At 43.0% G+C, this 20174-nt stretch overlaps 1 protein-coding gene across 1 annotated transcript in view; it reads left to right on the top strand.

The window, feature by feature from the left end:
* FLT3 (fms related receptor tyrosine kinase 3) overlaps positions 1-20174 on the top strand; it is a 108762-nt gene that overhangs the window by 74850 nt on the left and 13738 nt on the right. The window contains exons 10-19 of the mRNA XM_060080300.1: positions 736-904; positions 9987-10090; positions 10782-10890; positions 11157-11335; positions 12334-12440; positions 12527-12659; positions 12749-12853; positions 16389-16499; positions 17513-17666; positions 19465-19547. Coding sequence (XP_059936283.1) covers positions 736-904; positions 9987-10090; positions 10782-10890; positions 11157-11335; positions 12334-12440; positions 12527-12659; positions 12749-12853; positions 16389-16499; positions 17513-17666; positions 19465-19547 — 1254 coding nt within the window. The remainder of the gene's footprint in view (positions 1-735; positions 905-9986; positions 10091-10781; positions 10891-11156; positions 11336-12333; positions 12441-12526; positions 12660-12748; positions 12854-16388; positions 16500-17512; positions 17667-19464; positions 19548-20174) is intronic.

Raw genomic sequence — 20174 nt, 5'->3', positions numbered from 1 at the left:
AGTTTCCTAAGGACAGGAATAATCTCTTCTATCCTATAGTCCCAGACCTGGCAGAGAACCAGACACAAACTCAACCCTTATTAAGCACTTGTTCTAGGAACTACCTGAGGACTGCCTCTCAAGGGTAGAGAGCAGTGGCTGAGAGGGCGGGACACGCACTTAGATGCATGGAAGTTTGGGTGGGCTCTGTAGGATCTGACGATAATCACGCTTTACGTAATCTCGGAGTAGGTGGCAGCCTTCAGCCATCATGAAAATGCTAAGAAATGAAGGGATTCTCTTATTCAACTAATAAGGAAGTGTTCCCTAGGGAAACCTTGTGAATACCTCTGGCTAGACTATTCTATTTGTGACCTGAGATTATTTTATGTGGGATGTGTCACGAGGGGGCCGTTCTGGCTGAGGACAGGGATTGTCAGTGGGTCCCTCTGTGTCCAAGGTTGGCCATGGACTGCGGGAAGCCCTTCAACCCCTTGAACTTGTCAGCAAAATCTATAGGTTTATTTATACATTTCTTTGGGAAGAGTGTCAATTATTTGCATCTAATTCTGAGAGGAATCAGAAGGTGACATGCTCAGGCTTATAAACGGGGACAGGACTCCTGCGTTTCTTGTTAAACTATCAAATCTGAGTTTTCTTGCATAAAACTGATGAATAAAAATTTATTTATCCTCTCAATATATTTCCTCCATATGAATCTCATTATCTAACTTAAAAATGCATTTTTTTTAACAGAAAAGGGATTTATAAACGCTTCCAAATCAAGTGAAGATTATGAAATTGACCAGTATGAAGAGTTTTGTTTTTCTGTCAGGTTTAAAGCATACCCACAAATCAGATGTACGTGGACCTTCTCTCGAAAATCATTTCCTTGTGAGCAAAGTGGCCTGGATGACGGGTACAGGTGAGCAAACTCAGCCCGGGACACATCGTCACTCTCAGCACAACCCTTCTGGTTGCCCTCGAGAAGAGCGGTTTTGTATTATAAGTTTATGTGCTGTGACGTTGACATTGAAGATGAGAAAGCAAACAGCAGATGTGAGGACACAGTAACAGCTCCTTAATCAGTTCAGATAGTGTAACCCACGGCACGAAAAATGGAAAGAATCATATCAGTTTGAGTCTGGCATTTTCTGAGTCACCGGATTGTTACTTCCTATTTGAGGGTACATGCTATTGGTACACGGAGTCTCTCTCAGCCCGTTTGCAAATGACTGAGGAAGTAAAACCCCTTAAAAACAGGAAAACACTACCTATAGGTATGTTGATTTAAGTTTTCAAAAATAAATGCAGAAATAGCCCAATGATGAATGCTGAAGGAAAATCTTATTTTCCTGGGGAGTTGTACAACTGCAGTCAACTTTCTCTTTGGAAAATAAAAAAAGAACTCTCTTTTTTTTTTTAATTGAAGTATAGTTAATTTACAATGTTGGGTTAGTTTCAAGTGTACACTACAGTGATTCATTTATACATACATACATACATATATATTCTTTTTCAGATTCTTTTCTATTATAGGTTATTACAAGGTATTGAGTCCAGTTCCCTCTGCTATACAATAGGTCCTTGTTGTTTACCTATTTTACATATAGTAGTGTGTATATGTTAATCCCAAACTCCTAATTTATCTCTCCCCCCCAAAAAAAAACAGCTCTTCCTTGTATTTCCTATGGCTATGATACCCCTTATCTCTTAAAACTAATCCTAGGTAACAGGTTTTCAGGATAGACTATGAGCTGAGAGGTACCTGTCATCTCTCCAGCGAGGCAGGGGTCGAGAGTCAATCACTGATGCTAGACAACGGGTCCATAAACCAACTGTATAGGAATCAGCTGGGTAAATGTTAAAAATGTGGATTCCTGACTCCCATTCCAAACATGCTGAACTAAAATTGAGGCACAATCCCCAGATTCTGCATTTTTCTTTTTCTTTTTTTTTTTTTTTTGGCTGCACCACTTGGCATGCAGGATCTTAGCTCCCTGACCAGGGATTGAACCCACGCCCCCTGCCATGGAAGCACGGAGTCTTAACCACTGGACCGTCAGGGAAGTCCCCCCAGGTTCCACATTGTTAATGAGAACCTCTGGTGATTCCCATCACAGGTCTGGATCTGTGCTGTGCAGTACAGTAGCTGGCAGCCACATAGGGCTATTGGGAGCTTGAAATGCAGCTGGTCCCAATGGAGATGTCGTGTGGCTGTAACGTGCACAGCAGGTTTTGAAGACTTCGTATGACAAACAAAATGTAAAATATCTCAATAATTTTTGTCTTGATTTTATGTTAAAATGACAATATTTTAGGTATATTGAGTTAAATAAAATCTATTATTACCGTTTACCCCTTTTTACTTTTTAGATAGCTAATTGGAAACTTTAAAATTACATAAGTGGCTTTTTTTGTATATATATAAATTCATTTTATTTATTTATTTATTTTTGGTTGCGTTGCGTCTTCGTTGCTGTGCGTGGGCTTTCTCTAGTTGCGGTGAGCGGGAGCCACTCTTCATTGTGGTGCGAGGGCTTCTCATTGAGGTGGCTTCCCCTGTTGCAGAGCATGGGCTCTAGGCGTGCGGGCTTCAGTAGTTGTGGCTCACGGGCTCTAGAGCGCAGGCTCAGCAGTTGTGGCACACGGGCTTAGTTGCTCCGCGGCATGTGAGATCTTCCCGGGCCAGGGCTGGAACCCATGTCCCCTGCATTGGCAGGCGGATTCTTAACCACTGCGCCACCAGGGAAGCCCGAAGTGGCTTGTTTATATTCCTATTGGATAGCACGGGTGTAGGTGAAGAGTCAGAATAAGCTCTTTTCATCTTGATTCTTCTGTTTGTTTCCTGATGACTGCACTGTTCTATACCCCAAAGTGACTTGTAACTGATCCTTGTTTGCTTTTTTAAGAAGAGCTGTAACACAGGGTTTGCATGGCATTGTCTGCCCTCTCACCCAAACCTCCTAATGTTCGAAGCATTCATTTTTCAAGTAATTAAGAAAGCAACCTTTGGACGGACACATAGTCCCCTGATTCAGGGACTCTCAACAGCAGGCTGTTGACATCCTGGGCCGGGTAATTCTTCATTCTGGGGGCCTCTCCTACGCATGGTAGGATGTTTAGCAACGTCCCTGGTCTCCACCCAGTGGGTGTCAGTAGCACCACTACCCAAGTTGTGACAACCAGAGATACCTCCAGACATTGCCAAAGTCCCCTGGGGTTGAGAACCACTGCCTTGGAGGGGTCACCCGATTGTCATAAGCCCTTATGCTGAACCATCAAACTTTTGAAAGTAGAGGGCAGGGAGTCAGCCCCTCTCCTGCGAGTTGAGTTGACTTCCTGTGTTCAGGCTCTCAGTGCTGTCACTTTCCCCATCCTTCTGTTTATTGTGACCCCCTGTCAGAGAAGCTCTTAGTTCTACAGGATTCTCTTTTGAACCTGACTCAAAGAGATAGGGGATCAATTCAATTTAGTTCAACATATGTTCCTTTCATGTCTTCTTGATGGTCTCAATGCCGTAAGGGGCTACAAGCGTGAATAAGGTGATGTCTCCCCCCAACCCCCTCAAGTTATACAGGCACATTTAAGTGCCAGGGGCCACCTGGGAGGTCATGGCTACTTGTGCTGGTGACATCTGGCACAATTCTTAAGATTTGACAGACTCACTGATTAGAGGACTGTGTCTCTGATCTATGGGTCTTGGAGCAATCTAGTGGGCTAGTTAATCTGGTTTCATCCCATGCTCACACTCTGCACCCCTGACCCCAAGTAGTTATCTTCTGGAGGTAGCTAAATGAATAAATCAGGGCAGATCCTGATTTCTATAGTGATGTGTACCTCTCATTCTAAGTTAACCTCTTTTTGTGTTGAATCCCAACAGTGAGTTCATAACCTCCACTGCAATAGGTGCTGTCATTTCTCTGTCTTTGTACAATGCCTCATGCAGTCAACAGCTGTTTAGTAAATGGATGAATTCATCATCACCCCTAGAAAGCAACTCAAAGAGCATAGCCTGGGCCAAAGATAAGTCAGTGGCATACTCTTTGCACTGCAAGGACCATGACACTCACCACAACACTTATCACTCAGTGTTTATTTTATTTAAAAAGTTCCTGAAGAACTACAGTATTAATTGGTGATAACGATGCACTGGGTGTGATGGGCTACTTGCCAAGGTGGCAATGGCAAGGTGAGATGGAGCCTCCTTCATCATGAAAAAGATGCTCAAAATGTTGAATAAGAGATGAACTACAGGGGTGGGGGATAAATTGGGAGATTAGGATCGACATATATACAATACTATGTATAAAATAGACAACTACTGAGAACCTACTGAGAACCTCTGTGTGTAGAGCGCAGAGAACTCTACTCAATGCGCTGTGATGACGCATTGGGAAGGAAATCCAAAAAAGAGGGGATATATGTATAAATGGGAAGGAAATAGGTATAAATATATATATGTATAAATATGTATGTATATATGTATATATATATACATATATGTATAAATGTATAAATATATATATATGTATAAATGGGAAGGAAATATGTATAAATGGGAAGGAAATCCAAAAAAGAGGGGATATATGTATATGTATAGCTGATTCACTTTGCTGTACAGCAGAAACTGACACAACATTGTAAAGCAACTATACTCCAATAAAAATTAATTAAAGAAAAAAAAAGAAGAGCTACAAAAAAATTGAACACAAGTGCTCTAAGGTCATCTGCTCTCCACATGAGGCTCTGTGTTGTGATAGGGGATGCAGACTAAATTCTAACCTGAGTTCTTTTCAATTTTTTGTTATAAAAATTTCCAAATTTACTAATAAACTAAAAAAATAGTACAGTGAGCATCCTTTACCCATCACTTAGGTTCAACAATTTAGTCGAACTGAATTTTGTTTATGAAGTACGGTATTTTCATCATGGGGCAAGAGAGGACTTTATAAGCAAAGTGACACCAGTTTTTATTTGTAACCGAAAGGTCTGTGTAATAACAGTACTACCGAAAAAGCTTTGGTGTGGTCAGAGCATGTGTGCCAGAAACCGTGCAGCTTCCCCACCTTCACAGCTTCGTTTCTCCAATTTACTTCCTCAAATATTACACCAAAGTTTATTAGGGCTTCCCTTTATGTGTTTACATTTTATGAAAGTATAACTTTCCAGCAGTCCTGACAGCCCGGTCTTGGGAAAAGGTTCTAGAATATTTCATCTTTTAGTTTGCCTAATTTCCTATCTCTGTAGACTTACTTATAAACAAATCTGCCTTAGCTTTTCCTAGTTTCATGGTTAAACACACACACACACACACACACACACACACACACAAAACAACTTATTAGGATGTTATAATTATTTAAGTAATTTCTTCTGAAAGAGTCTCCTTAGGCATGCCCAATCCCTGTATTTTCTTTTTTCCCTGAAATATTTAAGAAGTTATGCCCACAACAGGCATTAACTGAGCACTTATTGGTACCAGTGGTGTGGTGGAGTCCGGGTTCTGGGTGGTGAGACATATTCCTTCTTAGGACAAAGAGAAAAGCAAGCTCTCAAGTCAATAAATGACATGTGATCACAGGAGTGTATTGAGCTTCTTTAGGAGGACTCTTTTGGTTCCCTGAAGGAGATGAGCCCTGAGTGTATACAGAAAGGAAGGAAAGACGTTTGGGGACCGTAAATAGCGGTAAATAGTGGAACCTCCAACCAAACCCTGCCCCCTCAATTGTAAGGTACTAACCACATCGTGAAGCCTCCCTGAGACCAAAAGAAACTTCCTTGAGCCCTGCCATGTGCCGATGTGCAAAGTCCTTTATACGGATGATCTCATTTGATCCTCATCATCTCATTTTATTAAATGTGGAAACAGGCTATGCTACTTACTCCACACCTAGGGCAAAGTCAATACCTTTCATTCACTCTTATTTTCTGAAATTGCCTTTTAAAAAAATATAGAAATAACACCCATAATTCCACCACCAGGAATTATATTTCAGACTTTGTAACCAACATGATAGAAACATATAAGTATAGGTTTTTGTACAAACAGGAAATTAATTGTGCCATTTGTCACCTGATTTTTCACTTTAAAAATATCATCTCTTGGGGCTTCCCTGGTGGCGCAGTGGTTGAGAGTCCGCCTGCCGATGCAGGGGACACGGGTTCGTGCCCCGGTCCGGGAGGATCCCACATGCCGCAGAGCGGCTGGGCCCGTGGGCCTTGGCCGCGGAGCCTGCGCGTCCGGAGCCTGTGCTCCGCAACGGGAGAGGCCACAGCAGTGAGAGCCCCGCGTACCGCAAAAAAAAAAAAAAATCATCTCTTGCTGTGTTAATAAGTACATTATTATTATTTATATTATCATTTTAATGGCTTACCTTATTTACATGACCACTTTTTTTTTTGTGGTACGCAGGCCTCTCACTGTTGTGGCCTCTCCAGTTGCGGAGCACAGGCTCCGGACGCGCAGGCTCAGCGGCCATGGCTCATGGGCCCAGCCACTCCGCGGCATGTGGGATCATCCCGGACCGGGGCACGAACCCGTGTCCCCTGCATCGGCAGGCGGACTCTTAACCACTGCACCACCAGGGAAGCCCACATGACCACTTTTATGGTGACCCAGTATTCCTCTTTTTAGAAAATTTTATTTTGACTAACTCCTGTTGATGGGCATTTACTTTAGTTTTTTTTTTTCTTTGCATCTTTATTTTAATGTGATTTTCTCACTTAATGTATACCCTAGAGTAAGGGTTCTAAATGTCTTTTTTATTCAAAATGATTCCCGGACTTCATAATCCTCATAGTAATGATGATCTAACACATTTATCGTGTTTACTAGGCACTGTTATAAGCAGTTTATACAAAACCGTTTTAATAAAAACTCAACAAAAACTTCTCCTCTGACAACCATATAAGGTAGATACTATCCTCGTTTTACGGATGAGGAAACAAGCACAGAGAGACTCAGTGACTTGCCCACGGTCACGCCACCGGGCAATGGCAGAGTTGCCTGCGAAGCCTGTGTTTTTAACCATGACTCTGGTACTGCCTTTTGACACCAGCTCATTTCAAAAGTGTGAGACTCTCATACCTAGCGCGTAAGAAAACAGCAGAGCAGGCATGTGCTTTGGTTATTTAAAAAAAAAAGTGTGCTGCCTTATGAGATGTGCTGTGCTTCGCTCTTGGGTTTTTAATGATCATGTAATACTTCCCCAGGCTTGTGGGCTCCCCTGAAATAAAATACAAATGAGCATGGTATTAAGTAGATTGATATAAAGTCATCAGCACCTCTCCTGCCCCCTGCCCAGCTTTCTTTGTTTAATTCTGGACAGAAATGTGTGCAGACTGGGTTCAACTTCAGCCAGGCTGTACCCCCTCCATGTCCTGCAGTCTGAGGGGGCAGGATCTGCTGATGGGGGTCTCCCAGTCCCCGGGAAAGTCACTCACTCCTGCCAGCCCCTCACTCTCCAGTTTCAGAAGCTCCCAGCTTCCCCAGTCTGTGCTTTATTATTCCCTGTTTTCTGGTTTGACTTTTATCATCCCTTGCTCTTTGAATAAAGGCTTTTTTATAGCGAAGTTACTCACTGAGCTGCTGGAAAGTCCTGCCCCTTTTCAACTCCCCAGCTCTGGGTACTAAATGGAAAAGAAAAATCACCTGCATTTTGCTTGTAACAGAGGAGAAATCCCTTCTCATAGTTGTAGTGAGAATACATCTTCTTAGTCACCAAAGATATTTCAACTGTGAACTCCAGTTTCCTGATCTCCCTTCTCATGACCGCTGGCCATTTTCAGAAAAACCCCAGGGAAAAAGGAAGTTTGCAACTCCCTGGCACTAATTGGTTAGTCCCCTTGGAACTTCCAGGGGAGGGTCGGCGATGCAGTTGTTGCTTTTGCTGGGATTAACTGCCATAAACAGGAAGACAGGCGGTTGAGAAGGATCTGGATATTCAATTTTGTGTTCAGGCTATTTTTGTGACTGATTTCCTACCTGGAAGAATGAGAATGTTTCAGATGCTCTCTTGTCTATCCCATGGCAAGTCATGCTCCATTCAGACAGCACAAAAGACTTAGGAGGGAAAGCATTTACAAAACAGATTGGTCTGCGTGATAATCAATAGTTGTATAGGTAATTTCTTTTTTTAATGTTAATTTTTATTGGATTATAGTTGCTTTATAATGTTGTGTTAGTTTCTGCTGTACAGCAAAGTGAATCAGCTATATGTATACATATATCTCCTCTTTTTTTTTGATTTCCTTCCCATTTAGGTCACCACAGAGTAGAGTTCCCTGTGCTATACAGTAGGTTCTCATTAATTGGTAATTTCTTTATCAAATTGATTGGTGCTTTTGGCATGGTCCCCGGCTAGCACACTGACTTCTTTTTTATCTCTTCTCTTCTTCCTTTTCAGGGTCTTTGGCTATTGTCCGGTGAGAATTACATTTTCCCTTTTAGAAGCTCACATCTTTCTCTTCTTGGACCACTTAAACTCTGCCTTCATAAAGTCTGGAAATCACATGTACCTATACTTACTTTTCTCCCGAAAGTTATAATTTGTCTTTCCCGCAATCTTTCTGTCATTTCCACTTCACCAGCCGTTTCCTTCTGGTTGTCCAGAAGTAGGTCAGGATAAGAAATTCCCCTTTCTGCTTTTTCAGCCTCCTTGTTAACAAGGCAAACAAAAAGCTTGTTCAGTGCTCACTTGATAGGAAATGAAATCTCCCATCACTATACACAGTCAGAATTACCTTTAAGCTTCCGAGTTAAGGATGTATTTGACATTGGTGTCAAATAAACCTGGGCTCGAAATCTTCTCTATTGATTGCTAGGTGTGCGGTTTGACTCTTAGGAATCAGCTGGGATTCTCTTCTCTCCTTCCTCTTCGCGTCCAATCCAGCACCTGCTGTTTCTTTTTGTCCTGGTGCCTCTTGGGTTGGCTCTTTCCTCTCCCTCCCCATTTTCCCTGCCTTTGACAACACTCATCTTTTCACACTCTGAACTCTCAGATCTGAACTTTTACTTCTCCTCTCCTAAGATTTCCCACATTATACTGTAGCTGCTCATTACTTGTCTGCCTTCGCCACCAAACTGTAAATTCTGTGAGAACAGAAACCTAGTTTTGTCAACTCACTGTTGTATTCCCGATTCCTCCCACAAATAGCCTCTACCGTTGACAGGAGAGAGAATGAGTGAATTCATGACTGAATGAATGACTTCCTAGGTTACTTCAACAGCGACCTCCAGGCTTCCCCCCAGTAAACTTGCCTGCTGCCATCACTCTGAACTAAGATACTGTTCATAACGTTCCTCTCCTGCTCAGGAATCCACAACATCTCCTCCCTGCTTTCTCCATCAGGTGGAAATACTTAGGCTTGTTTTCCAAGGTCCCGGATCAGTTGGCGCCACCCTGCCCATTTAGCCCTCTGTTCTGCTACATCCCACCCCGCACCTCTGCTCTAGCCAAGAAGCCTCCCCGTTTCTCTCCTTGTGGCCTTATGAGTTCCTGTCTCATGGCTTAAATCATGCCGTTGCCCCCGTGCTTGGATGTCTTTACTTTCTCATGAAAACCAACTCACCTCTAAAGACCTAGCTCAATGCCTGCTTCTATGAAGCCCTCGGAACTTTTCTCACGACACTGGCCTCTGCCTTCTTTGATCTTCTACGGGCCTTCGGTTTAATGTTTTCACTCTTCCCCATAGGCAGGTTTTGTCCACCCACCTGGATTATGATATCTCTGAGGACCGGAGCCGTATTCATAGGTCTTTTGCATCCTACATAGCTCCTCCTGTTCACATTTCCTGTGTATACATATACTTTTTCTTTCCTTTTTTACTTCAAGTAGGCTATATAGAGGTGGCCTAATTCAGTATCTTCTGAACAAGCCTTAGATTCCACTGAACTTGAGAGAGTGAGTGTCTTCAGGAAGACTTACTCCCATGCACACCATTATTCATTTCAACATCTCCTCAAAGAATCTGGCTAAGTCTGTCTTTTATTCTTTTTCCAACAGCGTATCTAAGTTTTGCAACCATAAACACCAGCCAGGACAATATATCTTCCATGCAGAAAATGATGACGCCCAGTTCACAAAAATGTTCACGCTGAATATAAGAAGTAAGTGAAACTGTCAAGAAATTTTATTTTACGCTTGTAACTCCTTAGTAATGTCTTAACTCGGATCAGAAAGAGATAAGCCATGGCTTAGGGAAGGAAGGCTACAAAAGTGTTTTGACATGCTGAAGTGTTTTGAAATTGTACTTTCATATCTACTGGCTTGTTGATACGCAGATCTCTTTCTGGGTTCGTCCTTTGAAGCTAAGATGCTGATTCCATATCCTCTCTGAAGGTGCTTTACTGTGTGACTTTATTGATTTTAGTACCTTGAAAGGTCCTGCCAAGGAAAGGCCAAAAGTCATACTACCTGCCATTTAGTTGTTTTAATAATCTTTGTTCCTCTGGTCCATAAAACGATGAGAGTCCATTTTGCTGGACGTTTTGCAGGTGCTTCTCCTGAAGCTAAGACTCATTTTAGGGTGCTCAGTAGATGGAGGTCTACACCTGAGCTCTCTCCAGGAGGGGTCTAGCGGTGGAAAAGGGGGTGCTCCCCAGAGAAGTTTAGGGCTGCCTGCACAAAAGGTGACACAAGGGGAAAGAGGGCCCCCTCTTTGAGTCACCCTGCATGACACACGCTCCCAGGAGCACAAACTGCGTAGAGTACGTGAGCAGCCTATATGAAGCTGACTTTGAAACCCTTTCTGGAAAGCACTGTACTTCATGAGCTTGATTTCCCTGTTGTTTTCTACAGGGAAACCTCAAGTGCTCGCCGAGGCATCGGCAAGTCAGGCTTCTTGCTCCTCTGACGGGTACCCGTTACCGTCTTGGACCTGGAGGAAGTGTTCAGACAAGTCTCCCAAGTAATGAAGACACTGGCCCCTCTTGTGTTAGAAGAACATAAAACTCTCTCTGACATGTTGACTGTTTCTCATGAATTCAGTTTAAGAAGAAACAATGAAGCCTTTAAAATGCTTACCTTCTGAGTCGACCGTAATTCTAAATGGTCACAGATTGTTTCTGATAACCTTTCATAGATGTCTCTTGTAGACCCCACTAGAGAAACCCTCACTTCCAATTCGACGATAGCCCCGCCCGTCTAAATTCTCCGTCTGCTGTTTCTTTTCAGCTGCACAGAAGAGATCACAGAAGGAATTTGGAATAAAAAGGCCAGCAGAAAAGTATTTGGACAGTGGATATCGAGCAGCACCCTGAACATGAGCGAGGCCGTCAAAGGGTTCCTGGTGAAGTGCTGTGCATACAATTCCCTCGGCACCTCGTGTGAAACCATCCTCCTAAACTCACCAGGTAGACAGCAGTTGATATTGTAAACACGCCACCTTCAGGAATTCCCTACTAGAAGTTAGTCCCTGTCGTTCGCTTTTATTGGGGGAGTTTTACAAGAGTGTGTAGGTTCAGTGTGTAAGACGAGAGGCTTTTTGAGTCAGGCAAGAATCCCCACTGAACATACATGTTTTGTAGTTCAAGGGCAGAGTGACTTCTACTGACATTATTGTGACTCAGGAATTCAAGTGATGTGGGTAGCACCATAAGCTCCCAGGATAATGAACATCTACCAAGAAATCCAGCTCTAGGGAAACAGATTTAGTAATTTGGAGTCTCTACCACTTTCCATTTTGGTTAGTCTCCTTATTTGCCTTTAGCTTGCCGTTGTATCATTTTTGGTTTGATATTTAGAGCCCTCCTAAATTAAGCAATTCTGAAACCTGACCACCTACACTAATGGTTCAAAATCACCAGCATCCCCAAACTAACTTCCCCACATTCGTATGACAGCTTCATAGTGGGAACACAAATTTCTTTTTTTTTTTTTAATTGAGGTATAGTTGGTTTACAAAGTTGTTTTAGTTTCTGATGTACAGCTAAGTGATGCAGTTTTATTTAAATATATATACATTCTTTTTCAGATTCTTTTCCATTATAGTTTATTACAAAATATTGAATATAGTTCCCTGTGCTATACAGTAGGGCTGTGTTGTTTATCTAGTTTATATATAGTAGACGAACATCTTTTTTTATCTGACTTTCACATCCTGTGGGTTTAAATAGATGTAATTCTTAAAACCCCTAGTAAATGATTTTTTTAAATGGGTTCAGTATCGTTTAAAATTTTCTGGGAAGGAGTCGTTCTTTATATGAACATGGCCTGATTTTCTGTGGGGATAGCGTATTAGTCGAGGGCTTGTAGGTTCCGCAGACAGGATGTGAGACGCTGTAACGAGCATTCTGCTACAGTATCCACCGGGAATTCTCATCCACTGCTCCTTGATGCTCTTCCCTTGCAGGCCCCTTCCCTTTCATCCAGGACAACATCTCATTCTATGCAACAATTGGCCTCTGTCTTCCCTTTATTGCTGTGTTAACCATGCTAATTTGTCACAAGTACAAAAAGGTAAAAGCAAAGGTAAAACGTCATCATTGTGTCCCATTTCTGAAGAACTCTCTATGGTTAATCGACTCATTATTTCATCTCTGAAGCAATTTCGGTACGAAAGCCAGCTACAGATGGTGCAGGTGACCGGCTCTCTGGATAATGAGTACTTCTACATTGATTTCAGAGAATACGAATATGATCTCAAATGGGAGTTTCCAAGAGAAAATTTAGAATTTGGTAAGAATCAGATGTTCCACATGTTTCTGTCGAGTTTCCTTCTTGTTGGAAAATCTTCAACATGCACTCACTCACCACGTGTCTTGCAGGGAAGGTCCTGGGATCGGGTGCTTTTGGGAAAGTGATGAATGCAACCGCCTATGGAATCAGTAAGACAGGGGTCTCCATCCAGGTTGCAGTCAAAATGCTGAAAGGTATGGTTACGTCAATCAATAGCCACAGCGATGCACAAAGAGGGGAGGTGCCGCCTCCCACCTCCTCTTTTCCATCATTGCTCTGGTAACTGCTTGCCATCCTTCAAAGCTACAAAGGGAGCGAGTTGGGGTGGGTGTCAACTAAGTCATGAATATAAAATACGAGTCGTGAACACAAAACTCCACCTCTTCTTCCTCTTCTCTCTTTGTTTAGGTTTTTTTCAGCCTCAATATTTGGGGATACCATTGCTACAGGCAGCTGTGTGTCTTACATTTCGACACAGACCCTGGATAGAGGAGGGAATCGGCGCCTTCTGTACCACTTCCCACTGATTTCTCATCCGCTGCCACCCGGCTCTCCCGAACCTCCTCCCCTTAGTATCACTCACTTAGCAATAGCGCCCCCAGCAGACTTTGGCTAAGCGATCAGTGACCACCACCTCCACCATCACCGTGAACCAAGCCTAATGGGCATTACTTGAATTTTTAGCATAAATTGGCACGATTGTCTGTTCCCTCCATCTTTATTGTGCTTTCTTCCTTTGGTTTCCATGTCACCATATTCTTCTGGTTTCCTCCTACCCCTCTGACTGCTTCACAGTCCTTTGCTGGGCCCTCATCTTCTCACCCAGCTTCTCACCCAACAGAATTCCTGAAGACTTGCTCCTGGGCCCCTTTCCCTTTTCACTCTGCACGCTCATGGGCTGTCTCAGCTTACCCGTGACCTCATCCCATGTACCAGTGGTTCTCACGACTGCACCTCCCTTCTGAGCTTCAGGTTATGTCCAAGTGCTTGGACGTCTCCAGAGTCCCTTGAAGTCAGCTTATCCAAAGTGGACTCCTCCAACCCTGGCTCTCTGTCAGCCCTCCCTCTCTCACTGATCGGTTGCGAGTACCAATGACCGGCCATGTGCCACCCAGGTAGGCCAACCAGAAACCTAGGACGGACTCATCCTTGAAACCATCCTCATTCTAATTCCCTGTAGGCTATTCCCGTCAGGCTTCCTGCCTAGTGCCTCTTGAGTTGATCCTCTTTTCTCTTAACCTCTGTTACTACCACCCGGACCAAGTCTATCCCTTCCGAATGGATGCACTAGCCTTCCAAGCAACTACCCTATATGGACTCTTACCTCCTTTTGGATTCTGAAGCCCAAGTGATGGTTATGAAATGCAAAGCAGAGCGTATGATTTTCCTGCTTAACCTTTCCAGTTGCTTTTAATTTCTCCTGAACAGTCCACACAGCCCAGCACGACGTGGCTGCAGCTCGCCTTTCCCCTCTCACCCCAGTGCTGCAGCACAGCCGGCTCTCAGTTCCTCTGGAGCACCGTGCTCCCTCCCACGTCAGGGCCTTTGCACAGGTCATCCTTCCGCTTCCGCTTCCCCTTTCACGTCTTTATCTCCTGCTCCTCCTGTAGATCTCAGCTCAAATACCACTTGCTCAGGGAAGCCTTCTCTCACGCCACAGATGAGCTCAAGTTCCTTGCTAGATCCTATATCCCAGCTCTCTGTGGGCTCTTTTCCCCCGTAAAGTTGATCACAACTACAAAGTCCATATTCGTTTAAGTATTTAACTAATGTCTTCGCTGCCGCAGTAGTCTGTAAGCCTCATGAGGGTGGGTCTGTATGTTTTGCTATGCTGCCCTCTTTCTTGATCTTGGCCCATCCTGTTTTCAGGATGGCATGTTCTTCCTCATCCTTCCCACTGTGAATTCACCTGGTTAACTCCTGGTTTCCCTCAGGTCTCAGCAGAGACATTTGGTGTCCCCTTCCCCACCCTCCCTCAGGCTGGGTTAGGTGTCCCTCGTCTGTAGGACAGCATCCCTACTTGCATTTGCCATGTGGCATTTATTTTTTATTTTTATTTATTTTTGATTGAAGTATAGTTGATTTACAATGTTGTATTAGTTTCTGCTGTACAACAGAGTGATTCAATGATACATATGTATACATTCTTTTTTATATTTTTTTCCATGATGGTTTATCACAGGATACTGATTATAGTTCCCTGTGCTCTACAGTAGGACCTTGTTGTGTTTCCATTCTACGTATAATAGTTTGCATCTGCCAATCCCAAACGCCCAATCCCTCCCTCCCCCACCCCCCTCCCTCTTGGCAACCACAAGTCTGTTCTCTATGTCTGTGAGTCTGTTTCTGTTTCATAGGGAGGTTCATTTGTGCCATGTGACATTTATGACACTATATTGTACTTGTTCATTCACCTGCCTCCCCTCTCAAGGAGGCTCTAAGCTCCAGGAAGACAGGGGCTGTGTCCTTCTATCATTTATTCCCCCAAGGCCTGACACATTGCCTCATACACAGCAGGCACTCAATAAATACTTGTTGAATGAATGAATGAATGAAAGTCAGGTAGTGGTATATGAAAGTGCTTTGAAAGAGTTAAGCACACTGTAAAAATATATTCTTTTGGTCATGAGGAACAAGACATGGACAACTGAAAGCCACGAATCCCTATAAAACATGAGGCAGTGGAATACCTGAGGTACAGTGGGTCCCAGTGCACACAGTGAAGGATGTCACTCCCAGGCCAAGAAGCTGGAAATTAGGATGCCCCTGAGAGCTCACACAAGTCAAAACAGATGACATCAAAGCTCTGGGAAAGCCACATAAAGGCTACATGTCTTCCAGGACAAAATAATGACACCTGGAAATAGCTAATCAAATCTCCATTGAATGTAAAGAAAAGTTACTCTATCTGTAAGAAAGAATATGTTAACAGATGGGGGGGTGTGCCTGGAGAGGGAGGCCCAGTGACCTTGCCCTCGCCTCTAGGGCTCCAGCACCCTCCCGGGCAGGGGTGTCCTGACCACCTGGGCCCATTGGCCTCAATGACAGGAGACCTTTGAGTTCACCAATAAGTACCTCCATGCTCTACTTCTAAGCAAGATGATGAATACAATTTGCCAAGCTCTCTAGACTTACTCCAGGGAGAGTAAGTGGATACATTCTAGCCTACCCAGCAGTTCTGTTCCTCATGATCAATTAGGGAGTCTCTTGAGAACTTGGTCAGTGGGACTTGGTCTTCTTTGACCTTCTCACCATGGGATCCACTGACAAATTTAAGATTCTAGACCTGAGGGTCACAGGCTGGAACCAACCACCCTCGCTGACATTCCCATCTTGTCACTCTATAACTTCAACAAATAAAAGTGTCAAAAAAAAAAAGTATGTTTCTCCCTTCAGCATATTTATTAACTTCAACTGTGGAGGAAAATCATGTATTATTATTATTTTGTTTTATTTTATTTTTTAAGGGTCAATTATAAAGATTTTTATTTTGTAGGTAGAGGAAAGTCCAGTAGAAAGGCACATTATTTGGTTCAACTTTCATGGTACAGTCTTTGAAATTCTGCCTTAAAACATAGGGTATTATTATTCAAAATGTATGTATTATTGTATGTATTTTAAAACTTTTATGCAAATCTACTCTGAACTGAGGAAAATTTTAATTTATTGAATAACCTAAAATACCTAATTTACTTCCATTTTACATTTGTAATGCCCTGCCATTGACAGAAAAAGCAGACAGCTCGGAAAGAGAGGCTCTCATGTCTGAACTCAAAATGATGACCCACCTGGGCAGCCATGAGAATATTGTGAATCTGCTGGGGGCTTGCACCCTGTCAGGTAACCAGTTCCCACTAAGAACACCTAATCAAAAACGTTTTAGCCTGAAGACATAAAGGGCATTTGTTCTCGTGTTTCTCTCGTTCTCTCAGTCACAGGGTGGACCCCCAAACCCAAGTGGGATAGGACACACCTCACTCTAGAGTCAGATGGGTCAGTGTAGACAACGCCTGTCTTCATCGGGATGAGCCACATATTCTAACCTACTTAAAGGGACTTCCCTGGTGGTTCAGCGGTTAGGATTCTGGGCTTTCACTGCCTTGGCCCAGGTTCAATCCCTGGTCGGGGAACTAAGATCCTGCAAGCCCCGTGGCACAGCCAAAAAAACCCACAATAATAATAACAACGCTGCAAGTACATTTTGTGGTGTCTCTCTACCTGCTCAGAGGGTGCTTCTCCCTGTCTGTGGAGCTGACCCAGATGCAGTGCTGAGCTGCGCAGCTTGGCCGTGGCCCTAACTGAGCTGCTTCATGTAAGGCGTAGCCAAGGAGGGGTTTCAAACTCTATTCTCCCAGAATCCAACAGAGCATGTGCTCTGATTCTCTCACTTCTGCCTAGAAGCACCCGAACCCTGTGCCCAAGGGTCATTCCTTCTGGGACAGCCAGCCGGGCACTGGGACAGAGAAATAAAGAGAAAATGGATTTAACAGGTGGCTAGGGATGTATTTCTCCCTCCTTGGGTAAACCACAAATCAGCTTATATTTACCAAGTGCTCACAACGCAGTCAACATATTATTCCCAGTTGCAAACTGGAGAAGTTAGGTGGCCAGTGGTTCTTGGTGAGGCCACACGGGCCAAAGTGGAAGGCAACAAGAGACAGCCTTCCAAGGAGTTTGAGCAAAAATCTGAAATTGAATTTAAAGTCCAAGAGGAGGTAGGTTTAGAGAGATCTGTACTCTCCCCAAGTTAGGGGAGAAGGGAGTTCTTGTAGAGTATGGTTTCTGCCACACAGATGTCTGAAAAAAATTATTTGGTGTCTGTATACCTAGCATTAAAACTGTCACTATTTCAGGACCAATTTACTTGATCTTTGAATATTGTTGCTATGGAGACCTTCTCAACTATCTAAGAAGTAAAAGAGAAAAATTTCACAGGACGTGGACGGAGATTTTCAAGGAACATAATTTCAGCTTTTATCCCACTTTCCAATCACCCCCTAATTCCAGGTAAGAGACTGGGTCACAGTTTCATAATCATACATTACAGAACAGACAACGTATGATGGTTAAACACACCCCACTGGCCAGTTTCTAAAGGCCATCCTCCAGCATTTTGTGTGGTCTGTGGGTTCTAAAACCTAGAAAGGTCTCTTATCTTTGTTATAGTTTCCCTGTTGATTTGAACCACGAGGCTTTCCCTTTCCTACAGCACAGGTACTGCAGCTGAACCAATTCTGTCCACAGGCGCCTAATCACATCCTAGACATATACTCAGTTTTAGGAAAGGTGCATTATTCAATATGTCAGGCCTCCTGGCTGACACATGGGTATTGATAGAAAGAATGAACCCCTTTCCCAAAGCCCTTGATATATTCATAGAAAGTAGTGCAGGTCCTGGGAGTATTGCACAAAAGAGCTCTAAATGCATAAATCGGATTTTTAAAAATTAGGATGGATTGATTGACGTAATGATGGGGACAAAATTAAGTAGTGGTAACATTTGTCTCTATGCTCTGCCTTGTATGTTCTGCCATCTGTGGGATCCTGAGTGACTCTCAGTCCCAAGAGGGCTGTAGCTTTGGTGGGATGCTCGTCCTCATCTTTGGAAATTTCCTGCTAATTACCTGAACATCATAGCTCGATGACACCCTTCTCTGAATGAATTCACAGGCACTCTGATAGAATGAGTCCTCAAGCCACAGTGCATCCCCTAGTTCCCTCCTACATGAAAGCTCTCCCTTTTTCTAAGCGTGGATTTGTCAGAGACTGTTAGCTTTACTGGGGGACTTTTGGAGGATCCGTTTGAGATTCCTTGTGTTCTGAGCATGTAAGTTTCAGCTCACACCTCTGGCCTTTTAATACTGAGACAGAGACCAGCATCTTAACACCAGGGACCCCATGGAAACCCCATGCATGTCTTTGTGCAGCTGCCCTTAATCATTTCACACCAAACTTCCCTTTTACACTCGTTTCTCAGTTCATATTCCCAAACTGAGAGGATTCTATAATGTCATCCGAATTCTAGAACAGAGAATCTGTGTGTGACCAGGACTCTGTGGTTAGTGACAACAATGCTGGTCACTCAGTGCCTTTGATTCATTCCAGTCACTGGGTATTAAACACACTGAAGCAATTACTTTTGGAATATTTGTGGTCTGAAAGCATTAAGCTATTTTCTAAAGATGTGGACATTGTAATTGGGGTCAACTATTATGCTGGAATAAACTGAATCATTGTCTGTATATAATGTATACAAAATTCCTCAGTGAAGAGTTCTATATTATACACAGTAAAAGAGATCTTCCTTATTACTGTTTATTAATTTCACAGGAAAAGGGAATGAGCTTTACAAAGGCCAACTTGGAAAAAAAAAGGATGATGAAACACTAAAAGTCTCTATAGAAGATCTATAATACATGGACTTTTATAGGGAAAGTCACACTCTTTGTTAGCGTCGTGATTTCAGCAAATCATATTTATCTCACCCAGCCTAGCTTTTCTTTTATAAAATGTGACTTTGACACCCAGCTTGTAGGGTTGTGGGAAGGACTGAGTGAGGTCCTCTTTGAACCGTAAGATTCCATACAGGTAACAGGGATCACTCTTATCCTTGTTCGACAGACAGGCTCAGTTACACAGATGTGTTTAATGTCCACACACACTAAAAGGACTAGTTGATGCCATGCTGTTAATTTAAAAGCCCATTTATAATTGGAATTCATTTATTTGATGAATTGTAGTTTTTCTAATAAAATGTCTACTCAGAAGAAGAACGTAAATAATGAAATAACTTTTTTTTTAATAGTATGCCTGGTTCAAGAGAAGTCCAAATACACCCGGACTCAGATCCTGTCTCAGGGTTCAATGGGAATTCATTTCAATCCGAAGGTAATATTTTATTCGAAATAGTAGCACTTCCAAATAGAAATGGATACAAGAGTTCTGTGTTAGCTATTTTTAAAAAGTGTGTAAATGCAAAAGCATGTTTATCTTTGCTAATGTCATCTATAGGCTTTATTAATGCATATTTGCTTTATAGAATTTTTAAAAAATAAATTTATTTATGGCTGCATTGGGTCTTTGTTGCTATGACTGGACTTTCTAGTTGTGGAGAGCGGGGGCTACTCTTCATTGCAGTGCACGGGCTTCTCACTGCAGTGGCTTCTCTTGTTGCGGAACACGGGCTCTAGGCACGTGGGCTTCAGTAGTTGTGGCTCGTGGGCTCTAGAGCGCAGGCTCAGTAGTTGGTGGCGCACGGGCTTAGTTGCTCCGCAGCATGTGGGATCTTCCCAGACCAGGGATCAAACGGTGTCCCCTGCATTGGCAGGCGGATTCTTAACCACTGCACCACCAGGGAAGTCCCAATGCATATTTACTTTAAAGGTAGTGAAAAGCCACCAGTTTAGTAGTGTGAATTTTTTTAAGGAATTTTGCCTTAAATTTTTTAAAAATTTTATTTATTTATTTGTTTGTTTGTTTATGGCTGTGTTGGCTCTTTGTTTCTGTGCGAGGGCT

Source organism: Mesoplodon densirostris, chromosome 17, assembly GCF_025265405.1.
Source record: "Mesoplodon densirostris isolate mMesDen1 chromosome 17, mMesDen1 primary haplotype, whole genome shotgun sequence".
Classification (NCBI taxonomy): domain Eukaryota; kingdom Metazoa; phylum Chordata; class Mammalia; order Artiodactyla; family Ziphiidae; genus Mesoplodon; species Mesoplodon densirostris.
This window is presented reverse-complemented; position numbering and strand designations above follow the sequence as displayed.